At 42.5% G+C, this 26330-nt stretch overlaps 1 protein-coding gene across 1 annotated transcript in view; it reads right to left on the minus strand.

The window, feature by feature from the left end:
• Window positions 1–26330, minus strand: part of Pde11a (phosphodiesterase 11A) — a 342530-nt gene that overhangs the window by 110640 nt on the left and 205560 nt on the right. The window contains exon 10 of the mRNA XM_021192546.2: window positions 12222–12272. Coding sequence (XP_021048205.1) covers window positions 12222–12272 — 51 coding nt within the window. The remainder of the gene's footprint in view (window positions 1–12221; window positions 12273–26330) is intronic.

The following is a 26330-nucleotide window of genomic DNA, read 5'->3' on the forward strand; positions in this document are numbered from 1 at the left end:
TGAGAATGTTTGATGTTTTAAGTTCTCCCTAGTCATTCTCAGAGTGTCTCCTTCCGGGGGGGGGGGTATGAATGTGATCATCCTTAGCCCTCAGAGGTACTGTAAATGCTGTTCTATGTATGGCCTCTAGAGTACTGGTTACCTTGTGGGTTATGACCTCTTTGGGTGTTGAACATCCCTTTCACAGGGGTCACAGATCAGAATCCTGTATATCGGGTATTTCCATTATGATTCATAACAGTAGAAAAAAATGCAGTTATGAAGTAGCAACAAAACAATTGTATGGTTGGGGATCCCCACGACATGAGGAACTGTACCAAAGGGTCGCAACAGCAGGAAGGTTGAGAACCACTGCTCTAGCATCAACTACAAGGCTAGCCGCTATAAGCTTAGGGCCCTTCTGCAATGCGGTCTCAACTTTTTGTTACACTAAAACCTAACAGATTTATCACTTTTTAATTAAATTCTTTACTGTTTACTGCCTCACTTCCAACCAAATGGCCAAAGCTCTGAAAATACCAGCCTGTATTACAAAGCAGTCTTAGAATGTTCTCTGTGGTTATAATTGCTCATAATGCTGGGTTTAATTATATATATTATATATAATATAATAGTAATACAAGTATATGAAGGAGATATATTTATATTTATGTCTTATTTATCTATCTATCTATCTATCTATCTATCTATCTATCTATCTATCTATCTTTCTATAAGACTCAAACCCAAAGTAGGCAAAATTCTGCCTGGCTGCTAAGTTCTTGACTCTAGATATTCCGAGGCTGGGCTCAAGTGGTGAACTTCAAGGATTACTTCCAGTGGAGCAAAGTTCACCCCAGAGTTACTTCCACCAAACATTCTGCATGCCTGAGGGGAAGGAAAGGAACTTCTACATAGTTCACTGGCTCAGGCCTGACAGAGATGCACTTGAAGGGGTAGGGCCTGCAGAGAACTAGCTCAAGCACAGTGCTGTACTCGTGCCAAGGAAACAAACAACAATAAAGATAATTAATGGGGCATCTGGCCCTCTGACCTCCAGACCCTTACAAGGTACCACCTCGTCAATCCCTGCCCCTCCATGTGACCTCCATGCCTTCAAAGGATGCCGTGCTGTGGTACATCAAGCATGCCGACCAGCCAGGCCCTGGCTTTGTTCATGAGACTAAAGCAAAGGGGAGCATTTGCTCTCTAGCCCTCCAGATCACGCCTAGGTGGAATGAATCAACGTTGGTGTCACTAACATATTCCAGGTCATGTACACACATGCCAATGTTATTATATCTCAAAATTACTTTGAAATCCATCTTTGAGGTTTTAACTATTTCCCTAAAAAAAAAAAAAAAAAAAAAAAAAAAAAAAAAACCCACCAAAAAACCCGTGGCTTTGGAAATTCTTACATGGAGCAAGGATGGCACCCAGTGGCCAAAGTGCTTCATCTCAGATCCTGCTCTCTCAAGGATTCGCCATTTGCTTATCTTCTCCGAGACAATAAGCTACTGGGAGATCCTTCTCTTATGCCAGAGCTAAAACTCTAAATCATAGGACTATCCTTTTAAACTGAACAAAGACACACACACACACACACACACACACACACACACACACACTGGGGGCATATTTCAATGAGTGTGTGTATGTGAGTGTGTTCTTTAAAGAATTTACATTCTAATAATCGCATTCCAAGTAAGCCACATACTGTTCATGATATCCCTAATATCAAATATATGTATACACACACACACGCACACACACACACACATCCCTCACTGCACATCTGAATTCCCATAGTTCCTATCTGGTTCATGAGTTCTCGTGCCCTAAGCATAAGACTTTACCTCCTGACAAGTACTTTATCATTAAAGTGATGTTTGCAATCTTCTCCCGGTGTTATCTTTCTCACACGGTCCTTGGCAGCTTGGCGAGGGCAGGATAATAAAGTGGAACCCTTCTTTTCTCTTTGAGATTTCCAGATGTTGAGAGATTTCTACATCTCAAGATAGGCGACTGGACTAAAGAAGATAGGCGATGTGTCGGAATAATGGACCCTCTCCCCCAGATCTACAAATGAGGCAGGGCCTCCATGTTTCCTGCTTCCAATTCCCGTATGTTTTTAAACAGTCTGAAATCCCAGTGGAGGAAGCCATGTGGATGGTACAAACATGAATCCAGAGAGAAATTTATAACACAACATCACACACTAAAGAGCAACACAGATAGTCCTCAAAAAAGAAAATAGTCTTCCTAGACATCTTCATGTTTGCTTGTTTGCCTCCAAAGTCGTCAAGATGCTGCTAAGGTTCCAAGAATAAAAGCCGAATCAAAAGAAATTGCCTCAGCATAAAATTCCAGGACTTTGCTTTCATGTACCTACTTAAAGTGTACGGAGGGTTCTAGAATCAAAATGAACCAGGGCCAGGGGAAGCCATCAAAGTCAGGTATGCTTTTCTTCCCAGATCTTATTGTTTGGGGTTTTTGGTTGATTTTTTTTTTTTCCATTACAGACAGCATCTCACTATTGTAGCCTAGGCTGACCCAGAGCTCTTGGTTTCCCCGTGGCTGTGCCTTCTGAGTATTGGGATTACAATAGTGTGTATCACTCCCGCCTTTCTTGATTGTGTCACTCATCCCATGCCTTCACCAGGAGACTAAGGGTCACGGGCAAGGGAACTGTTTTTGTTTGCTTTCTTTTTAATAGCCACTGCTATTTCTTAGTTTTAAATACACAATTGCTATTTAAACATTTATGGGTAGAACTAGGGTATAGATTCTACACCAATGAGTTTAAGGCTTGTCTTACCAGACATTGCCACATTCTCCCTCATGAGTATCATTACGTTTTTTTTTATTCCTCTTCAAATATAGCCACGAGAGCCTCTGAAAATTAATTGTAAGATGTAATTAAATCAACTTGAGCCAGGTCTTCCAGCAAACCCTTGATTCTGGAGCTGATCTTCAATTCAAACCTTTGAGTGTTTGGAATCATAAAGACCTCAAGATGGTTTGTCAACGTTTATTTTCCTTTGTGTTTTATTTCCCCTTCACTCCTACGGATAAATTTTATAGGCTCATAAAGCGGCATTCTTTTATAGCTGGAAATGGCTTTGCTGTACAGTTGAGGGAACCCGAAGCCCAGAAAATTTACATGAACTGGTAGCTGTTCTGCCTGTATCTATTCACAAGTATGCTCACCCTTGTCCTACAGCATCGTGTTCCAACACAGACTGTGCCAAGGGACAGCTGTAGACCCAAGAGTGCAGGCAGCCCTGAGGGCAGAGGTTCTATGTTCTCTCAGTGTTTGATGCGTTGCTTTAGAACCTATAGCCCTGGGATTCACAAACATCTTACAGGTTTTGATGGATCCGTTCTCAGCTGAAACACAAACACAAAGACCTTCCAAGCCAGATCATGATGTCACAAACACACAGGGGAGACAGTACACTGTATCAAATGCTAACAGAAAGCATTAGAAAGTCATTTCATGAAACAGAAATGATATGTTTTAAAATGTTTAACTGGGGCCAGTGAGGAGGCTCAGCAGGCCAAGGCAAAGGTCCTCTAAGCCTGATGACCTGAGTCTAAAGTTCCTGGGACCTACATAACAGGGGAGACACAAATTCTGAAAAATGTCTCTTGACCTCCATATGCACATTGTGGCATGCAGACAGACAAATCACACACACACACGCACACACACACACACAAAAGGTAGAAAAATATAAACACACTTAACACACATGCATGCAGAATTTTGTTTAATAGTAAAGAATCTGCTAACGCTGTGAAAACCACTGCCTACAGCAGAGAGACACTGTCCTCATGGAGCACGTCAACAGAACTAGGCCAGAGCTCAGCCCAGAGAACATGGATCCCTTGATTTTCAAGGAGCTTAGACTGCAGAAGGAAACTATGAAATTGATAAGCAAGTACATATAAGAAGGAATTTAAAGCACCAATGAGCCAAGATTGATATAAAACTTTCAATTGTTACCCTTGTCATAGACCCCTGCTTCAAATTTCCTTCAGGGCAATGTAATTCCCTGTACCCGAAATGGCAGAGTTCAGTGGACTTGGTCATAAGATGTACCTGGATGTCAAGCATGGCTATATATGATGTAAGGGATATAGAAATGAACAAGTCAAAGCTTCTCCCCTAAAATGCTCCTAGTCTAACCATCTAATTAAAGCAGTGTACCAAGATTTATGTTGCAGTAGAAATGGAAAAGAATTGTACGCAGCATCAGTTCTGCCCGAAGGACAGTGGGATGACTGGGAAAGAGGAAGTTGAGTGAGGGCAAATAGATTAGTAGGGCTGTAAATATGCAGAGACAGAGAAGAGGATGGGCTCAAAGAAAGGAGAGGGATAAAGTGGCAAGAGGACTTAACACAGAGATAGTGCGCTCCCCCAACCCCAGCAGCGCCTTGGCGCGTTCCTACAGCCCAGCATCTGCCATGCGCAGTGTGGGATAACAGCAGTCTGTTCTGTGGCCAGAGTGGATGGGGGACAACAGCATGGGGCCAGGGTGGAACAAGCCTGAACAGAGGACTGGGGGTTTGAGTTTGGAGCACTTTTAATGTCCAGACCGAGTCTAGAGACTCATAGATGATGCTGACTATTATGATCCTGAGCCTGGGCCCACTGAAGAGTGCCGTCCATCGGGCAGCTGGATTCTGTCTGGAGGTGAGAAAGGGCGAAGAAGGAGGAGGCGGGGAGCCCAGGCAGAACCAGAGAGTGCAGTCACTATGTGCAGAGGAGAGAGCAAGGAGCTGAACCGGTGAGAGATGGGTTGGAATGAATGGGACAACGTGTGGAAACGCAGAGGGGGAGGAGTCATGAGCGACTTTGTGATTACAGCCAAGGCACGCTGTGCAGCTTCGGCTTCAGAGTGCAGGTAAGGGAAGAGAGCAGGCGGGAGGTTGTAGCTGCTTTGTATACTAAATGGTTAGCGAGGGAAGAATTAAACTATTAAGATTACTAAATCAAGCCCCTGTCCCCATGGTAAGGGGCCACCTGTCCCAGCTCTACAGTTTCCCAGCTCAGATCTATAACCATACACAGCTTGTATTAGAAGGAAGTCAGAGCGAATACAGGGTGGTGAAGTCCCGGATACCCTAGTGTTCTGGAAGGTTCTGACATCTTTAGCTTCTTTAATTCTCTTCACAGTTCAAGGGTCAGGGTTATCACTGGGCCACACTACAGCCTCTGCTGGGCTTTCTGAAGTCATCATCTCTCTGTTTCCCAATACTCTAAAACAACACCAACTACCCTCCAGCCTGAGACCCTGGACCAGTAGGGAATGAAGTGACCTGAATGGACTAGAGGAGGTGGGGGAACCTTCCATGCCTTTTGTAAAACAGTTTTAAAATTATATTCAATTATGTGTCCCTACATTTTGTTGGTTATGTGCCTATGAGTGTAGATGCCCCAGGAGACCAGAGGCATCAGATTCCCCCCAGAATTGGGGTTAGAAATAGTTGTGAGTTGTTAGACAGGGGTGCTGGGAACCCAACCTCAGAAGCAGTATATGCTCCTAACCACTGATCCATCTTGCCTGGACCCCAGGCCCAATCTTTTTCCTACAAAAGTACATGTTTCCATGGAGTGATCTGTGGAAAAGGTGTCCCTGCTTTGTTTTCCAAAGGAAAGAAGTGACAAATAGTGGCTTTGTGTGTTGCTCTGTGGGGGAGGAGGTCAAGGTCATCGCAGGATATATTTGGGTCAGGCAGGTCCTTGAAGGGCCCTCAATCCATAGCCGCTGAGCTCAGCACTAAGAAAGGCCAGCCTGGCCTTAAAGACCTGGCCACCGCACATCATCCCCTCCCTGGCATCTACAGTGCTCAAGAGTGACAAAGTACAGCTGTCCTTTCTGCGATGTGGCCTTTGATTAAGACACAATTCATAAAGGGAACTGGACACTTGAGCACAAGGCGGGCCACATATTTATGGATGCAGCCTGAGCCTGCTGCCTGCTGCAGTGTCAACAGACTGCCCTTGACGGTGCCGGGGCTGTTCTTTACTCCGCAGAGCATTTTCCAGGGAGAGTTCAATAGCTTGCTCTGACAGTAAAGAATAACTTGGATACTAAACCTGGCATAAATACTATTGAAAGTCAAAACGATCCCTTAAATTCAAGAGGCAGGGGTAAGGGCTGGGGGAGACAGACTAGGTTAGGGAGAAGTCGATACCAAAATTCTGTGCACATCATGCCTCCTCACACAATCCTAGAATAAGCTGGGGTGGGGGTGGGGGATGGAAAGCCAGGGTGGGCAGTTCTGAAAGCAGCACTCCAGAGAGCAAGTCTGTGGAGCATGGCGACAACAACCTGCTTCCTTCAGGTACCAAGGTACCAGGCTAGCCCTGGCTGCAGAGGTGCCTCTGAGAGAGAATCTGTCAGAGGCTGAGGAACAGGGGGATAATGACGCTCTGGTGGGTGTCACTGTGAGCTGCCAGCCTCCATCACTGGATCCCTGGGTCCCTGGATCCCTGGATCCCTGGGTCCCTGGATCGCTGGCAGCCCTCCTTGGTGATCTCCAGGTGACCCTCCTCTGCATGCCCTGAGTTGCCTGGTGTGATTGAATGCTGTGAAGTCACTCTTTCTGCACTTTGCTTTGTGGCTACGGGAAGTGGGCAGGAAGGAGGCCATCTTGTGCTGTGACAACTAGGGACAGAAATACTTTCTTGAGTTAATCAGTGTAAAGCATCCCCAGCACCGGTCCACAAAGGGAGAGTGGGATTCCTCACTCCTGTGGATTGCCATAGCAACATTGGCAGTTGCTCCTGAGCCCTGAAGTTGCTTCTCCATGCGATTTTATCCCGTGAATCGAAGTGATCTCTTAAATCTAGACTAGATGATGAGGATGCCCTTTGACCTTCGACACCACGTCTCACCATTTCCTTTGCTCTTATTTCCATATGCTAATGCCACAAGAAGTGTTTTATTACTTTGCCATGATGTCAGTTTGTGGCTTGAGCATTAACACTGAAAACCTGGATGATGATAGAGGCGGTCCAGACTCAAACATCCACCTTGAGTTACTGGCCTTTAATTACTGAGGCAGTTATGGGGCAGTAAACGAGCCTTGTCATTGATTGCAGCTGTAACCCAGGCAGTTCTGAACTGGAAGAAGGGATGACTGAAGGAGACAACACAGCCTAAGAAAGTCCACAGGTTGATGCTAACGGACAGACTGGCGGTAGGTGGTGATAACCGTTAGCTCTGTCCATTGCAACAGAATCCAAGGAAAGTGTGTAAAACCACGGGAGCATATAATTGGTGTGCTAAGCTCATTTTCTCATGTTATCACAGCTGGCATCTTCAGGTTATTAAAAGCCTTTAAACTAGCCGTCTTCGAAGAGATCTAATTGTCAATATGGTCTTTATATGCTATTCCTGTTAGCGCAGTGCCGAAGAGACGTAAACGGGCACTAAAATCTGCACAAATTTTCTCTATGTCACTTTCTCATTTCAAGTTCATGGAACAGTAAATGTTAATGAGGAAAAAGAAAACATTCTTTGGATCTTGGCCTGCTCATTAATGCACAGGGCAATCAGCCCATAAAGGATAATTTATCGACGCTATAATCAGAATCAGACTTCCAAAAGCAGTTAATTTATTAGTACCTGGAAGTTTGGGATCTTTGTGCGTGTATGAGAGGCCCTACAAACAAGACTGTTTCCTGAGGTATGAAAAATATCAGAACTAGGAAAAATAAGCCTGAGTTCTGACTTTCTTGAAGAATTACAGTGCGCTTGTTGGGCAGCGTTGGGACACTGGTTTTCAAGTCAGTGAGGGTCAGCTTTAGTTGCTAGCTAGAGACGATCTAGTCTGACCTGCCAGGAGAGTCTCAGGGAGGAGGGTCTGTCTACACAAGGTCAGCCTGTGGAGACTGTCTGTTAGGCATTACCTGGAGTATGCTAACTGAGGTGGGAAGTCCCAGCTACTGTGGGTGTCACCATTGCCATGGCGGGGGACCCTGAACTGTTGTGAATGGATAGAGGTGTTGAGTTGGGCACATGCAGGCCTGCTCGCTTCCTCTCCCTGCTCCTGACTGTGGCCTTGACCAACTGCCTCCAGGTCCCGCCCCTGGGACTTCCCTGCAGTGACCAATTATATCCTGAGCTGTGAGCTAAAGTGAACTTGTTCCCCCTAAGTTGCTTTTATCGGGGTGTTTGGCCACAGCCACAGAAAAAAGACGGAGACAATCTCTAGTCCTGTTTTCACGCCTGCCACAACACAACAAGACAAGTAGGAGGAATCAGAATAAAGGAAATCACAGATAGCCCCTTCATGGGGTTCTAAAATCGGGCGAAGCAATGTGAAATAGAACCAGCAGGCATGAGGACAGTCTGCAGCTTTATCTCCTGTGAAGTTGTCCCACCCTTTAGGCCACACCCTCTATGTGTACAAATGGCTGTAAACTAAGAATAAGAAAGGGTGCAGATCTCATTCTCCACTCGTCAGCCTTGGTACTCACAATGCTTACTGAGGTCTTCAGAGTGTGCCTTCCCCATCCTTACCAAGTGGCCTCTCCACCTGCACTGTCCTTCCCAGCCCTTGATGGTCATCCTGGCGGGAATTCGTCCCTGCTCTGCTCTGCAGTGAAGCTTTTGGTCCCTGATGTGCGCAGCTGGAGGCTGAGCTCTCTGAAGCAGGGCATAAGCGGAGACTACCCTAACGATCAGGTTTTCGCATCCACTCATGTTCGCAGCTAAGAACAGGAACCCATGGTTGGCTGAGGGGTGAGACAGAGCCGAGAGCTGTCTCGCATGCTGAGCCTGGACTCATGCAGATAGGGAGGCTTGTGAACTCGGTTCTATTAGAACACTTGTGATTCAGAAAGGCTCCCAGACTCTTGTACACGACCACATCTTGCTGGTCTCTGGGACATTTCTGCATCTAGGGCTTCTACTGAGCCCTGTCATATGCCTGTGTATCTGAGCTCCAGATCCTTCCCACCACCAGATAATTAAATAATTTCTTCCCACACTCTGGGGTCATCACTGATTCTCTGAGCTCTGGTCCCAGCTAAGTAGAGTGAACATTAGGACTATTCTTTAACTATCTTTTACTTATCCTTTAACTCAGGAAATCTATGGATAATACTAATTTCAGATTTAAATCTCTATGCTGTTTAAAAGAAAACTATGCATACTTTCAAATGCACTAAAGATAATATGTTACAACACAGTTGTATGCATATGTGTCTTGTCTGTATATACTGGTGAAAATAAAGTATTTATTCAGTTATTTACTTAGCTGTATACAACTGAGTCTGAAGTTTTCATAAATGTCCCATGACTATACACAGGATTATTCTAAGCACACTATATTTTAATGTTATTGCTGCAGTTACGATAGACACAAGCCATCAATTAGGATAATGTTTTATTTACTTTATATATCAAGGAAAACCCATTTGGTTAAAATTACTACTATATCTAAATTACGTTATAATAGGATACCAGCTAATATCTTTTGGGATAAAATCTGGAATAAATCAGTTCAGTTAGTAATCTTGATGGTTTTAAGATGAAATAACCCTTTGTTCTCAAATTTAAATACTTCATATTTTTAGAATGTTTGGGAGCTAATAATAGAAGAGCATGGTGTGTTCTAAGACACTGGAGTTCTGTTTGCTCTAAAGCAAAGTATGAAACCTGAATGCAGGCTAGTGACCTTCACAAAGCAGAGAGCTCCGGACCATGTGTGACTTGCTGTGTTTCTGGGAGGTTGCTGTGGGTGAGGTTTACGGTCACATTTAGTTCATTATGCATTTTGCTATCTTCTTTCTGGTTACTTCCCTGCTTTGGCAATAAGGATAAGCATAATAGCAGCAAAAATGAAATAATAGAATGTGATATTATCTTTTTATAAGAGCTGGGTATTTCCATTAAGCAAATTTCTAGCTAACAAAACCTTTGCCTTATTGTTTAACTATCCAAACTTACAGATAAAATAAAATTTTTACAGATCTACCATATAATATATGGTGTTTTGATGCACAAATACTAAATTTTACTAAGGTAAATAAGCTTTAAATATTTTGTATACATTAAATAAAATTCAATTTAAATTGTCATCTAAAATAATTTCATATTATAGTTTTAATATTTTCTTGAAGGCTAACTGCCTTAAGATCTAGAATGCTGATATTCTTTGCATTCATTCATCCATTCACTCATTCATTTATTCACTAAGCATTTACTGAGTGTCACTGTGGTCCAAGACCTTTGAAAAGCAGTAGAGATAGAACCATGAAGAAAATATCGAAAAATCTCTGCCATAATGGAGTTCATATCCTAGTCAACATATACCATGATTAAAATGCCCAAATTCCATGTGTTGGAAATTTGCACTCGCTGCAGCGGTGTTGATGAGTGAGACTTCGGGAGATGGGTGGGTCCTGAGGGTCCTTGGTTTCTGAATGAATGGATCTGTGGCTTACCAAAAGGGAAGCTAGGGTTCAGAGCAGCTCTCTGGAGTGCTTGCTCTATCTTGCAACATGATGCCCTCTGCTATGTTGTGATGAAGCAAGAAGCCAACACCACACACACACACACACACACACACACANTGAAGCAAGAAGCCAACACCACACACACACACACACACACACACATACACACACACACACACACACACACACACATGCACACACATCAGATGCTGAGATGTCAGTCATGCCCTTGGGTTTCTCAACCTGTACAGCATGAGCTAAGTAGCCTCCATGGTTTATAAATTACACAGTCTTAGGTATTTTGTTGCAGAGACAAAAACAAACTAAAAGAGTATGTAAGATGTTTGCCGCTACAACAAATAGGCACTGAGAACTGTGGATTCGATTGCTTTGCTCTTCCCTGGGGTTGAGGCAGCAGTTGGGGTACCACTCTAAGGCCTTTCCTTAAGCATCTGTCTCATGTAACGACTCATTACATACCTATTGAGTGTACCTTGCCCTCCTGGGGAATTCTATGCCTGTACTCAGGGTCTTTCTTTGTTCTCTTTAGAAGTTCAGATGATTCGATTCTAATATGACTATCAGAACAAAAGGTCTCTGTGTCATTCTTTCCCTATGAGAATAAAATGGATCTACATGCAGATATGACTCCTAGGAGAGCAGCAAGCAACATCATGTACTAACATCACAGTATAGGATATTTCTTATACATGCGGTGGCTTTTCCTGATAATTCTCAGCACTTTAAAACAGAATTGAAAAACGCAAAGAACAAAGCTTTTAAAAGGAGAAAAACCACTTTCCCAACATTCTTATGCGTTTCCTGAAGTCCTGGGGATTGAATCCAGGGCCCCAAACATGGTAGGCAAGTATTATACCACTGAGCTACAGCTCCTATTTTGTGGCTGTTGTTAAAAACAAACAAACAAACAAACAAACAAAAAACAAAAACAAAAACAAAAAAAACGATTTGTAGGAATCCAAGGAGACAAGATAGTATTCTGAACCACACCTAAAGAAACAGTGGTAACTAAGATACAAAGGAACATCTTAGACTCATTCATAGACTCGTCGGCAGTGGGAACCAGGTGGGGGTCACCCTGAACTTAAACTCATTCATAGACTGGTTAGCCCAGGGAGCCAGTTGGGGGCTACCCCAGCAGCAAAGAGGCACATGGTTAAGACCTCCAGTGGTGGAGTGGATCATCAAAGTTCTTATCCTTGTTACTGGTTATAGTGGTCACTCGGTGTCTCTCCAGCTTGCTCAACTGGAAAATAGTGTGCATAGCCCTTCACAGGGCTGTGAGGTTAAGGTGGACCGATACATGCAAAAGCCTTGTAGAGTTCCTGGCATACAGTAAGCATGTGATAAATGTTAGTTACTATGATCCTAATCTCTTGATTTAGTTTTATAGATAAAGAAGAGAATAAGGCTCTAAAATTTTTAAGTAAGGCAGAAGTAAAACCAGAACCTAAGTCAGGCGTCCAAGTTCTCACCCTGTTAAACCAACTCCTCTTGCCCCCACCCTGTATCTATAGGTTCAACACATGGAAAGACATATTGACTTATGCAAGCCACACAGGGACTATTCCATTGTGTAATTCTTTCACCCCTCTCAAAAAAAAAAAAAAAAAAAAAAAAAAAAAAAAAAAAAAAAAGGACTCTAAACCACTCTGCCCAGGACTGTGGCTCATGTTCCCAGTGAGAAGGACGACAGAGTCAGACAGAACTTAACTTTCTGTGCTAACAGTGCAACTTTCCTTACCTTAAACTTGTCAACTTCAGCCTTGGAACACGTGGCATGGTATGACAGCACCTGATGGGGAAGAGGACAGAATGTCAGCAATGGACAAGATAGGGTTGCCTCAAATCCTCCTCCCCAGAAAACGGGCTTCGCTCACATACACCACCTTGACCTGACAGTGGTCTTCAATGTCGAACCTGAGCCTACTAAGAATCGTCTGTGACACAGTCTGAAGGCTGACTATGTTACACTGGTATTCTCAAAGGAACATGCTGCAGGTCACGACCACAGTCACCAGAGGATGTGAGTACCTCTCCTGAGAAATGCTCTGTAATAGGTGTGTGTGTGTGTGTGTGTGTGTGTGTGCTATGATGGATACTGTTGGTTGCTGACCCCACTTCCATTTGCTGCATTACTCCCACTTGTTGTTAAACACACTGGAAAGATTGTATAGCTCTGTACTGGTGACCCATGTGACAATAGGGTTATATACCTAACCCTACTGACATTAGCCTTAGAGTCTGATCTTTATTGTGCATAGGGATGTTAGGGAAAGTGACAGATGTGACTCTTAAAGGCAATCACATGGTTGCACCAGCTCTCTTCTCAATTATTAGAAGACTGTGATCAGAGAGGGTTAATTTTGCAGCCTGAGACATGAAGGAAACACTCTTGTATAGCTGTGGCCAACTTGCTCCTGATGACATCATGCAAACAAGAAATCAGTTTTCATGGTTTATCACCATATCCCAAGTCACTGACACGGAGGGGGGGGTGTTAAATGTAATTTCTGTATCTGTATGTATCTATCTATCTACCTTATCTATCTATCTATCTATCTATCTATCTATCTATCTATCTATCTATCTATCTATCTATCTTCCCTCTGTGGGATTCACCTGTGATGCCCAGAGGTGTACTCAACTCTAGTGTCTATGAAGTGATAACCACAGATGTTCTAGACACTAGTACAGGCAAAGAAAATACTTCCCGATGGGCTCCCTTGGGTAGGTTCTTCTTTTACAGCACAAGTAGGTGTGTGGGTGTTAAGCTAGCTAGTACTAGTACATTTTCAGGCAAACACATACATGTATCACACACCTGTATACAAAGCATGCGTTTTACATGTTACATGCAATCAAACATTCTCAAGTCTAATCTCGAGCCTAGGGACCCATTAAATCTTTCTGTACTTTCCAACCTTGGAGAATCCCAGTTCGCCTCTGAACGGTAGCTCAGCATTTCCAAATCTAATTAGCCTTAGAACTCTGCTTTAGATGGTATAGCAATGTCACAACATGCCAACCTAATAAGCCATTGACAAGAACTTTTGAGAAAAGCTGCTTCGGGTGAAAGCACACAGCTGTGGAGACAGCGCCTCCCAGTGGCTGAATACAGTATGTGCGGGCACATTTTCAGAGCATTACTTCACAGCTCTGTGAACTTGCTTGGGCTCTTTGGATCTCCTTTGTAAAGTGACAGAGTCACACTACTATCGAGCCACCTTGTGTTCAACAGCAGCTGTTCGTGAATATCAGAGGCTCCACCTGAAACCCCAGGTGGGAGGGCATTTTTCTATTATTTTCAATAGGAAAAGATTATATTACACTGGAAAGCTTGTAACAGCTTCTTGAAACTTAATTGCAGCGCAGCGGAGTTCATAGGTGTGTATGAAACAAAGAACATGATGGCAGAATATTGTAACGCTCAAATGAAACCTTGTAACGTTTACTGGAAGTAAATACTGTGTCTCCTATGGTGACCATGGTTCTCCTTCTCTTTACTTCTTTTCTTTATAGCTTTCCCAATTCCCTTTCACTTTCAGAAGGGACCCACAAGAACATTATATTGTGAGATAAATAACATTTGTTAGATTTGCTTATTAACAACAAAACAAGTTTCCACCAGCAAAATGTTAGTTGTAACATTATTACCTGGGGTGGATTTGTATTTCAAAGAGTTCTTAGGAGAATTTAATGCAAGAGTATATGTCTATTATTTGGCATACAATTACTTATGTTATTACATACATAATGTATGTACATTACCTTATGTTGATTATATAAATAGTTAGTTAAAAAGTCAACCCCTTATGTATTTGCCTGGTATCATATATTATGATCTTTGCTGATGCAGTATTTTTTCGATAACATCCTGTAATTTTGGTTCTATTTTATTAAAGTAATCTCTAACTTTACTATTGTCTTAGATTTTCTTAGTGTGTGCAAGTTCCTTTTTGTATATTAAGTCTTTAAAATCAGCAGCTAACAAAAGAAATCAAAACCAACCCCCAAAACTGCAGTTCAAATCGCTGCCACTAGGTGGTGCTCAGCCAGTTTTTTTTTTAGCATGGTACCAAGGCATGCTTCCACTTTCCTTAAATCAATTTTCCACTTCCTTTATTATTAATAAAAAGAAAACCTATTAACAATACTAAATTAAAACTATTTGAATCAGTGAAGCAAATAACTATTACAGACTAAGGCTCTCTGCTCGCGTAACACTAGCTTCTTTTTCATTTATAATTTCATTTCAATTATAATTCACATACGACTCATTTATAAATGAGGTATAACGTTTTTTCGTATATTTTAGAATTAAGTTCTATAATAGATGTGCATATATTCGCAAACATTGCTCCCCAGTCTAGTGTAGCAGTACACGTTTGTTGCTTCTTTTAAGAGGAGGGCTACTGTGGCTGGCCTGAATATCGCCCAGCCTGTCTCTCAGCAGCTGAAACCTCAGGCATGGCAGTGTGCCTCGTTATGCTTTTAATCAACTGAGGTTTTAAATTCTGATTTATGTTTTTGTTTGTTTGTTTGTTTTGTTTTTGAGACAGGGTTTCTCTGTATAGCCCTGGCTGTCCTGGAACCCACTCTGTAGACCAGGCTGGCCTCGAACTCAGAAATCCACCTGCCTCTGCCTCCCAAGTGCTGGGACTAAAGGCATGTGCCACCACCACCGCCCGGATTTAGTATATTTGTTCATTTTTATGATTACTATTTCATGTGTCTTTTCTAAGAAGCATAAAAATTACACGCGCGAACATGTGTACAACTTGCACTGTCTTCCAGAACTTTTTTGTTTGTTTCTTTATGTTTAGATCTATGATAAATCAAACTAGTTTTGTACATAGGGCAAGGCTAAGGCTTAAGGAAATCAGTACCTTGGGTATGTTCTCAGGACTATCACATTTTCTTTGTTTATTTTATTTAACTTAACAAATAATAAAATCAAGACGCTTTTGGGTTTGGCTTTGAATCTTCTTATGAAACTTCCTATCTCCTATGGTGGGACTCAGAGCTCAGAATACATTTGGTTTGTTTTGCTTTTCTGAGACAGAATCTCATATGATATTTCAGACTTTCCTGGAATCCATGACATAGCTAGGCTGACCTCAAACTTGGATGATCCTCCTGCCTCAGCCTCCCAAGTGCTGGAACTCTATGAGCTACCATTTTTGACTCCAAGAATCTTTCAACCACCTTTTCCTGAAAGGTCCAGTACCTGGGTGGACAGGAAGGAATTCTCACTCACTGCTGCAGCTCCAAGCCCTCAGGGTGAACTTGGAGAAGGGTAACAAGTTCCCACTAGCAATCCCCAGGACCCCCAAGACAGAGAATCAAGTTACTCCAGACAGAGAATCAAGTTACTCCAGACAGAGAAATCCCGAGGGTTTCTAAGGGTGGTTTTAGCATAATTCTTCAAAGCACTTCTTGCTTTTTAGATCTAAAAAGGACTTTGTAAACTGAGGGAGGATTCCTTATTCAATGCTGTGTCGGTTTGAATGAGAATAGCCCCCATAGACTTGTTAGCTTGTTTGGTATGCAGTTAGGAAGGATTAGGAGGTGTGTTTAGAAAGCCCAAGCCGTTCTCAGCTAGCTCTTTCTCTCTGCCTTGTTCCTGTGTGTGAGGTGAGTTCTCTCTACAGCTTCAGTGCCACGCCGGGTCTGTCTGCTGCCGTGTTACCCGCCATGATGACCATGGACTTGAATCCCCAGGACCTATAAACCACTATAAATTCTTTCTTCTGTAAATTGCCTTGGTCATGGTATCTCTTTACAACAATAGACAAATAACTAAGACAAGTGCTGTGGGTTGGACCCAGGGCCTTGCATGTGCCAGGAAAGAGTACAGAAAGAGTTGGGGAATCATCTTTGCACAGAGATCTTGCCAATCTCGGTGTCATTGTAGCTTTACATGTGCTGCCCAAACCTGCACTCAGATGCATCTAGGAAGGCCAAGGGGAGTTATTTCTCTGCTGACTTTTTATATTTGTTACATACACAGGATGGAACTATGAAAGCCAATGACTTCTCTACCCATTCAGGTGTCACATTCTGGCTGGGGCTAATGCACAACACTGATCTGCTACACTCGCAGCTTCTTAATGCAAAGACTGTGACCAAAAAGGATGAACTTGCGTGCGTGTGCGTGTGCGTGTGTGTGTGTGTGTGTGTGTGTGTGTGTGTGTGTGTTGGCCAGGGAACTACTTGCGGGAGTTGGTTCTCCTTGTCCACAATGTAAGTCTTGGGTCTCAAGTTCGGGTTATCGGGTTTGGCAGCAAGGGCCTTGATACATAGAGCTATCTCACTAGGCCTGCCTCGCTGGTTTTAAAAGCATCTACATGTACTGCTAATGTCACATAGAACTTCGTCATCTGTGATCATGATCACCACCCCCACCTTCATCAGTCTCAATGTCACCCTCATCTCTGCACTGAAGCCTTGATGCAAACTTGCAAGTTCTTGTGAGCAAGTCCTTTGATAGATGTGCGGATGTGGCGGCGTCACTGAATACCAAGAACTGCCCCTCCCTTCTTTCTTTAAGGCTTCAGTCTGTGCTTCCCTGGGGGGACGTTGTTTGGGTTTCCATCCCATTTCTCTGGTCTTTCTGTTGCTTTCTTCTTTGTCTTTCCTCTTTCACTTGAAACACGGTAGCTTTGTAGGATTGTCCTCTCTTTCAGGGTTGTGACATCACCCCGTGCTTTCCACAGCATGTCTGTGTTGACAACTACATTTAGTGCAGACCTCTCTGCATTTGTCACTAACACTGGCGAAGGCCACCATTGCGAGTTCCTTGGCTGACTCGCTGGCAGGTCAAGTTTAACATGCCTCAACACGCGTGTACTAGACAAACAGAACTCTGCAGTGCCACCTCACAGGACGTTTACATAGACTGCACAAGGCTGGTTCCGTGAACACGTTATGTTAGATTGCAAAGAGGAGTTGTCCACAGAGGGAGTTAACATTGAAAAATAACTTTTTGGGTTTAGTGAATCCACAGGTCCTTCCAAGTGTAAGGATGGAGAGAGGAAGAGCCAGAGTGACACCAGAGTGACACAGTGTGTCACAGTGTGAGTCTCGGCTAGGCAGGGAAGGGTACAAGATGGCCCACAGCGAGGAAGGTTAGCTCCATAAGGTAGAAAAGTCAGGCACCCAGACTGTCCGTTAGCATCTGCACAGGAACAAAGACCTACATCTCGATGCTGGCCTTATAAGATCTCGGGTAGACTTGCGACCTCCAGGATTACAACATAATAAGCATGTGTTATTTTCATTCACTGCATTGTAGATTCATTACAGCACCAAAGGAAAACTAAGGCCCAGCACAAATCTTTTCTCTCAGTCTTTCTTGACTCCATAAGTAGCGCCCTATCCAGCAATTTATTTAAACCAGAAGCCTCAGGATTATCCTTGACCTTTTCCTCTGAGCTGTTTCCCTCACAGCAAATGACACCTCTCTTCCTGTATCTCCGCCTCTCAGTCCATCATAACCTCTCAGCTCAGACAACGAATGTCTCTGGTCTCCATGCAACCGTCAGACAGAGTAAACTTGCAAATGCCAAAATCTGACCATTCCATCCCAAGATGAAAACCATCAGATTCCCACAGATCTGCCGCATTTCCTCCGGCACCGCCTACAGATTACTCACAGGTGTTAGGCTAGCAGGCTAAATTCAGTCCTGTGCATGGACCTAGTAGGTCCTGCACCATCTGGCTGTTGATACCCTCTAAACTTCCTCTAATGCCTCTTGTCCCTTTCTGTCTGTTCCAACCCCACTTGCCTGCTTTCGGATCTTTAATCCACCCAGTTCTTCTGCACCTGAGGGCTTCCTCTGCCCTCATTGCCTGGCAGGGATCCACCTTTTGACATTAGGTTAGATCTCATGCCTTCAGTGAGATCCTCCCTGACCACTTCAAGAAACCACTTCTCCATGCCTGTATCCTTTTGAGTGAAAAGAATGCTTTTTACATCGCTCACCACAATGGCCAGTGTCTCCACCTGCCTAGAGCTCAAGTACCATTATTGTGGTTTGGGTCTGGAATGTCCCCAAGAGCTCAGGGTGGAAGGTTTGATCCTCAGCTGGTGGTGCTACAGGGAAATGGTAGAAATGTAGGGGGCGGGGCCTGATTGGAAGAAGCAGGTCACTGGTGACATGGCTCCGCAGGGCTCCTTTTGTCCTTAGCTTCTCTCTCCTGTCTCCCCTTTCTTCACAGGTACCTTGATTTGAGATCTCTGCACCAGCCTGGGCTCTCAGGCTTGTGTCAGGCCAAGTGGCCATAAGACCATGAGCCTTTGTTCTCCTCAGGTAACTTACCATGGCAATGAGAAGCTGAGTGACAAGACCATGCAATCAATGATTAGCATTAGTTGTGATCACCACTATGGACCCTGCCCTCAGGAGTGTGCTTGGCACGTAGTTGCCACTTAGTGTATTTGGTGAACTGACATCTAAAACATAAAATAATTTTAAAAGAAAATTATCTCTATTGCCCATTTTCTTCTGGCTTCCTTTATCAGCAGGTTGAAAAGGTGCTATTTCCTTGATGAAATAATAACAGACACCATATCTGAGCATAAACCGAGCAGTATGTGTAACAATGTCAGACAAGGCATATACAGGAAGGACTAGTTAAAACTCTAGTTCATATGGGCAATAAATGCTTACATAATGAGAAATTTTTATTTTAAAATGATTCACCATTAAACTGAAGTTCAAGCCTATCTACTACCCTGTCACATGGTCACCCAACTTCTCCCTGATCCAAGTCAACAGGAGTAGGAGCAAACCTACAGATGATGCCCAGCTGTGTTCCAAGATATTCATCTTCCTTTGTCCATCCCCATATCTCCCAGTGAGTTTCCCCTTAGAATGTTTAATCTGGATGTTTACCAAATGCATTGAATATTTTCCACAATGCTTTTGCTATGAGCTGAATTGTGTCTCTCACTCCGCCAAATTCACATACTGAATTCCCTAACTCTGAGAATGTTGCCATATTTGGAGACAGGATCTGTGAGGGGGTAATTAAGGTAAAATGAGGTCCTGTGAGTACACCCAGTCCAATGTGAATGGTGTGCTTACAAGCACAGGACCTTAGGACAAAGGACACAGATGGCACATAGAGTAAGGAAGGACCATGTAAGAACACACGAAGAAGCCAACCATCTGTAAGTCAAAAACAAAGGTTGCAAAAGAGACCAAACCACTGGAATCTTGACCTTGACCTTAAGACTCAAGAAATATGGGATTAATTTCCAGGGCTAGAGCCATCCAGTCTGTGGTATTTTGTTATATTATAGCAGTCCTCAAAAATGAATAGGACTACATAACCTCATTAACCTCCCATCTGTGGCAGAATTGCAGGAAAAGAACAGAAGTAATTTCTGATGACTTCCAGCACAAGTGATCTTCAAAAGAAAATTATCACTGTTATACATGCATAAAATTATACAGCACAGTTGATGACCAAAAAAATCAAGCAAATTCTTATAGTTAAGAACAGAATTCAACAACACATAGAAGACATATACACTATTAGTTTTGAGCATTGTTGAATAAGCTAAAGGATCCGTCTATAATTCCAGCCTGTATTAATATTACAATTTTCTAAGCTTTCTGCTGCATAGCAAGGATTGAGGTGCAACATACATTTTAGATAATAGTATGTTTGATCAGATAAAAGAAATCATTAAACGTGTCTTAATAGTTTGAAAGAAAAAAATTACAAAATGTTATAATAAGATCCACACTGTCTTCCTGTATGAAAAATGTCAGTAGCTTGTGAGGGCTTGGCCGCAATATACACAGTGGTTAATTTTTCTGACAGCTAAATAAAATTAGTATGAAGCTTACACAGGAAAGTAAACAGCTGATCCTTGGGATGCTTGAACTAACATTAAACTTTCATGAGGAAACTTCTATCCCAGGATGGATTTATCTTCTGTGTCACAGTTAATTTACAAAGTATTTAGAAGTGGAAACTAGTTACTCAGTTTTGTTGATGAGCGCCTCTGACTTACACATTCTTCACAGTTTCTCAGATAAATCACTACTGGTGAACCCCATCACTTTAATTAACTTCCGGTTTGAACTAGCTCCTAGCAAAACTGAAGCAGCAAGATGAAACCATTATTAGGCCCAAGGAAAGCAGAATGAGACAGTCAGCCCTTTTGTGTTTTGAGTTTGCATAGCAGGAAAGGACAACTAACTCTGTTTGAAGAGAAGAGCAGCCCCCAGAGCTACAGTCAGGACTAGTGTGTCTGGCTTCGCGCTCTGCCTGGTGTGGTGAGACCTGAGCCAAAGGCTTGTCTTGCAGTTCTAGGAGCCTGAGGTGGCTGAGGGCAGAGCTCTAGCCCCGGATGTTGTTTGGGTGGCCAGCCACTTGCTCCTGAAATGAAAAGTTAACCAGAGAAGCTGAGTGTGAAGACCGCGTCACAGAGTGGGAGAACAAAGGCCGGTGAGGGTCCAGACTGGCTGTCTCCCTGGAAAGGGGCTGCATGACTACTTACTGATAGGATACATTGATGGCTCTGGTGGCAAAGTGGCTTTTGGTGACAAATGAACAGTAAAGGACACTCAATTTTGCTGAGCTGATTTGAAGCAAAATCCCAAATAATTTCTATTGATGGGCTCTGACATAATAAAGTCTGCCACCAGCTGTGATCCTCCAGCTGAGAAAGGCGGCAATCTTCGCAGAGAAGCCAATTTACTTGGGATGACCTGACAGAGTGTTTGTCTAGCTGTGTGACGGCCCATATACTCCCGGAAGTTTTAAAACAGAGTTGAGTGCATTTAAAACTTGGTGTCTGAACAGTTGCACGGAGAGTGATTGGTTTCTATTGTCAAATATTTCAGAAACTGCCCTGTGGTCTAACGGGATGGAATGTTTGAAGAGGTACTTCAGGTAGCTGTCCACCATGTAATTGGTTACCATTATCTTCAAAATGTATGCCATATGTGTTTTAAAATCTATGGAGACAAACTTTTTGGAAAAAGATTTATTTGATATACATGAGTGCTTTGTATGAATGGATGGATGAATGAATGAATGAATGCTTTGTCTAGATGAATCTGCACACCAGAAGAGGCCATTGGATTCTGTTATATTGGGAGCTGCCATGTAGGTGCTGGGAATTGAACTCAAGATTTCTGGAAGAACAGTCAATGCTTCTATTTAACTGCTGAGCCATCTCTCCAGCTCCTTGGAGTTGACTTTCAAATTTTAAGTAATAAATTAGATCTGCTCAATCTGGGATAATAAATATTTATTAGGTAGATGACTTTAGTAAGCTAATAGCAGCACATTTTTATGGTGTGCCTTCTATAACTAAATCTTTGTGCTAAACACTTTGGACATTTTTTTTTTTTTTTTTTTTTTTTGACATCCTGGTTCTGGTGGTTTGAGTGAAAATTGTCCCACATGGTCTTGGGCATTTGGATCTTTGGTTCTCAGTAGGTGGCGCTGTTTAGGAAGGTTTGCGAGGTGCAGTCTTGCTGCAGACAGTTCATCACTGGGGATGGATGGGCTTTGGGATTAAATGCCTCATGCCTGTCTGCTCTTTCTTCTTCATGCTTGCTCTCTGCCGTGTGAGCTCTCAGCTTTCTGTTCGGGCCACCAAGCCCACTGCGGGTTACACCGCCTCCACTTTGCCATCTCAGCTCTCAGTCCTCTAGGACAGCATTCCAGACTAAAAACGAGCCGTCTTCCTTACGTTCATCATGGTGTCTTATCACAGCAACAGAAAAGTCATGAATACACTGGTGAACACATTTCAGGTGGGGACCTCACCTTACTTGATTGCTTATTGCTGTTGGAAGCAAATCTATGATGAACTTAGTTAATATTTCATTACCTAGATTTAAGCTATAACACTGAAGACTTCACTCCAAATCTCAATCTAAGTTTTAAAATAAGTCCTTAAGATGGATCCCCGATGAGAACCCATCAGCTCACGCATACGGACAGAACTGATGCTTTAGTGTTGAATGCCCTGTCGTTTGCCTTTGCCATTAAGTCACTAAACATCAGCACCTGTGCGCTTGCCAGAAGTGAAAACCATGTGGCTTCAACCAGCGTATTTCATGGGGTAGAGTAAGAAGGCCACCTGTCAAAGGCAATGTCTCTGCACCTTTTTCTTACATTTTGAATGTAAAATAACAGAACTCCCTCCATTTCTCACGCAGAGTGGCTTCCTACGTCTTCTGACTGATAGATGTGGCCGATAGCTGTTCTCTTATAAGCTGTACTGTTCCAAGACAGCTTGTCAAGGGTTTCCACTGAAATCTTTCCATGAAATTCTTACTTCATTATATTTAAGAAGCTCCCCAACCCTGTTCACCTTAACTCATTTGTTATTCAGTGGGACACAAACTCTAGAATATACCAGATAGTTCCCGATTCAGTTGCTCTGAGTGGGGCCTGAGAATTTTCATGTTTAACAAGTTCCCAGATCAAGCTGATGCGGCTAGTTTGGGGAAAATTCTGTGAAAACCACTGGTTAAAGCCTACCTATGTATTTTCCATGTTAAAATGGCCTGAATTTGTTCTATCAAAGGCTACCGGTCGGGTATCAGAGTGTAAGCAGAGAGGAAAAAGATAAATTTGACTGCATCTTCTCCCAAGCCCCAGTATAATCTGAATACCTTCATTCATGAAGGCTAAAAATGTTTCTTTAGTTATTTTAATAACTATTTTTTTTGTGCCTGGATTTCTTTTCATTTCCTAATTCCATTGAAAATGGAGATTTTAAAAAAAGAACACTATGAAATCTGTTCCAATGAATATTTCTATAAAGCGTTGACTTCCAAAGGCAATCTGATTAGCATGCTCTTCCAAGCCACACAGGCACGTGTGTGAGCCCACTAAATCTCTGAGCAGAGAAACCAGACTTCATCACCGAGTGGCCGTTGACTTGTAGTATGAGTTCATCGTCTCCTTGTCTGTGGGATCAGAAGTAGCATTTCATTTTGTTTATGTAAAGTAGTTCTTTAATGAACGATCAGCAAGAATTCTCAAGACTGGCCATTTCTGTCCAGTTGGCAAACTTGGTTTTCCTAATTCTCACCATTTAGGATGCTAGCATTGGGAAGCAGAATTGCTTGACCTTTGAACTCATTATCCTCACTCCACTAGCCTTATAATTTTGTCCTGATTTCTTAGCTCAAGGATCAGTTTCCTTGTGAATAAAAGGGAGACAATAGCTTCCCTTCCCTTTCCAGTTAAGTTCCACCCACCAGAGTGTCTTAGTCACTGTTCTATTGCTGGGAAGAGACAATGGTCACAGAAGTTCTTGTACAAATATCATTTAACTGGGGGCTTGCTTAAAGTTTCAGAGGTTTGGTCCATTGTCATGATGTTAGGAAGCATGGCGGCATGCGAACAGGTGCTGGAGCAGTGGCTGAGAGCTACAACAGGGTCTACAGGCAGCAAGAGACACTGGGCTTGGCATGGGTTCTTGAAACCTCGAAGGTCACCCCAATGACACACGTCCTCCAACAGGCCATGCCTCCTAATCCTTTCAAATAATGCTACTCTTTGATTACTAAGCAATCAAATATATGAGCCTATGGGGGGGGCATCCTTATTCAAACCACTAGAAGAGCAATTTACAAGTCTCTTACACTCTAACCATGGAGGAAAAGTAACCCTACCATGAACCCTGAAAAAAGAGGGCCAGAACAACTTGATGGTGGGCCAGAACAGATATCATGAAGAATGAGCAAAACAAATAGCAATTTAAGATTATCATAGGGATTGTGTCTAAAACCGAGCAAATGAGCCCAGTATGTGAATTCTACCATGTGAATGTTGTGGTTTATTTGGTGTTTTTATTACTTCCTAGTTCCTTTCTGTATTTTGAAGGTTGTGGTTGGTAGATAAGATCTCCGAGTGAGATTATAGTATATGCATATTAGATACTGTTTAACATATATGACACATATGACATTTGATTATTAGATATTATTACATTGATTAAACCCATCCTAATCCCCATGGGAAAAGTTATTATAAGAGATGGGTGCGGACTGGCTTATTTCTGTTATATAACTGTCAGGAAACGCCTATTCACTTCAATCATATAAATGTCATTAGGAAGAAAGAGACAGCCATTTTCTTTGGAGAAAGTTTCACGTGGTAATGATTTTTCTATTTTTCTAAGTTCCTACTCGTCTGTCACAGAGGATCTCAACCATTAACACTGAAATTAACGAGGTCTTGGTGATTGATAGTGAGATTCAACGTGACTCTACATATGCATACTGGACTATAATTTATACGTGTTTTAAAATAAGCATTTCGTTCCCACAGCGGCCGTATTTCTTACATTCTGTTTTAAAGTGAGGCTGTTTTTCTTAATCATGAAAGTTATTAAACGTATTAATGCCTCACAAATGTGTCTCTAATGAACTCCTCGCTTGCTTGTTTCTCTAGTTTGTTATGAAGAGCAGAGGAGAACACAACATTCTTTTGGGCTAATTGAGCAAACTTGGATTGATTATTGCTATTTCTAAAACAACCACAACATACACCAAGGTTTTCCAAGCCTAAAATTTAAATATATTTGAAATTTTTAACGGTCTAATTTCATCTAATACCATATTTCTGCATATTCAAGTCTTGAATATCTATTTCTAGTTTATATGTGTCTCACCCCATAGGTTTTTAAAATAATCAAAAGGGCCACTGGAGTGGTTTATCATCTTAGAGGGACACATTGTTTGTACTGATTACAGAAGAACACATGGAATGCCGGTGTTTATGTGGCCTTGCTGGGACTTCCCTCTAGGTCAGTGGCTCTTACTTTCCTAATAATGTGACCATTTAATACAGTTCCTCATGTTAGGATGACCCCCAACCATAAAATTATTTTTGTTGGGATGGAGAGATGGCTCAGAGATTGATAGCACCGACTGCTCTTCCAGAGGTTCTGAGTTCAATTCCCAGCAACCACATGATGACTCACAACTATCTATAATGAGGTCTGATGCCCTCTTCTGACATGCAGGTATATATGCAGGCAGAACATTCTATACATGTTAAGTAAATAAATCATTTTTTAAAAAAGAAAATTTAAAAAAATTATTTTCATTGCTACTTCATAACTGTAAATTTGCTACTGTTATGAATCATGAGGTAAATCTCTGTGTTTTCTTATAGTCTTAGATGACTCCTGTTAACTAGCCATTCAACCCCCAGAGGGGTTGCAATACACAGGTTGAGAACCACTAGTCTAGAGAAAAAGGGGCAAAGAGGGGACAGACTGATCATTTTGAGTATAGAAAGCTTCCCCCAAAGCCTCCAGTATTGAAGACCTGGTTCCCAGTCAGTAGTGTGATTTGAGGAAGTGCAGGAAACTTCATGTGTGTGTGTGTGTAGGTGTTGCAGGAAGGGCATATGGATATCTGGGAAAGGGTATAGGTCACAAGTGCAAAGGCCCGATGACAGGAATGTTTCTAGCTTCTTTAAGGACAAACGAGGAGGTCAGTGAAACAGAGAGAAAAAGAGGGGAATGAGAGAAGATTGGAGAAGAAACATAAGGGTTTGGAAATCATTATAATTTGGCTTTTGGTTAGTACAAAGAGTTCTTGGACAAGGATAATTCTGTAAGTAAGGTTTGTCTAATTGACCCCGATACGTTTACTAAGCTAAGGGGCATTTCCCTTCTCTGCAAAGAAGTGTTGGACATTTCTCCATCATCTCTGCACAGGTCAGGGTTGATGTTAACTGCACAGAGTCATAGGAGATGGGCCCTTTGGGAGAAATAATCTCATTCCTTGACAATCAGGATAGCTGTTTGTCAATGTCTCTCCCTCCCTCCCTCCCTCCCTCCCTCCCTCCCTCC

This window comes from Mus pahari, chromosome 3, assembly GCF_900095145.1.
Source record: "Mus pahari chromosome 3, PAHARI_EIJ_v1.1, whole genome shotgun sequence".
NCBI lineage: Eukaryota > Metazoa > Chordata > Mammalia > Rodentia > Muridae > Mus > Mus pahari.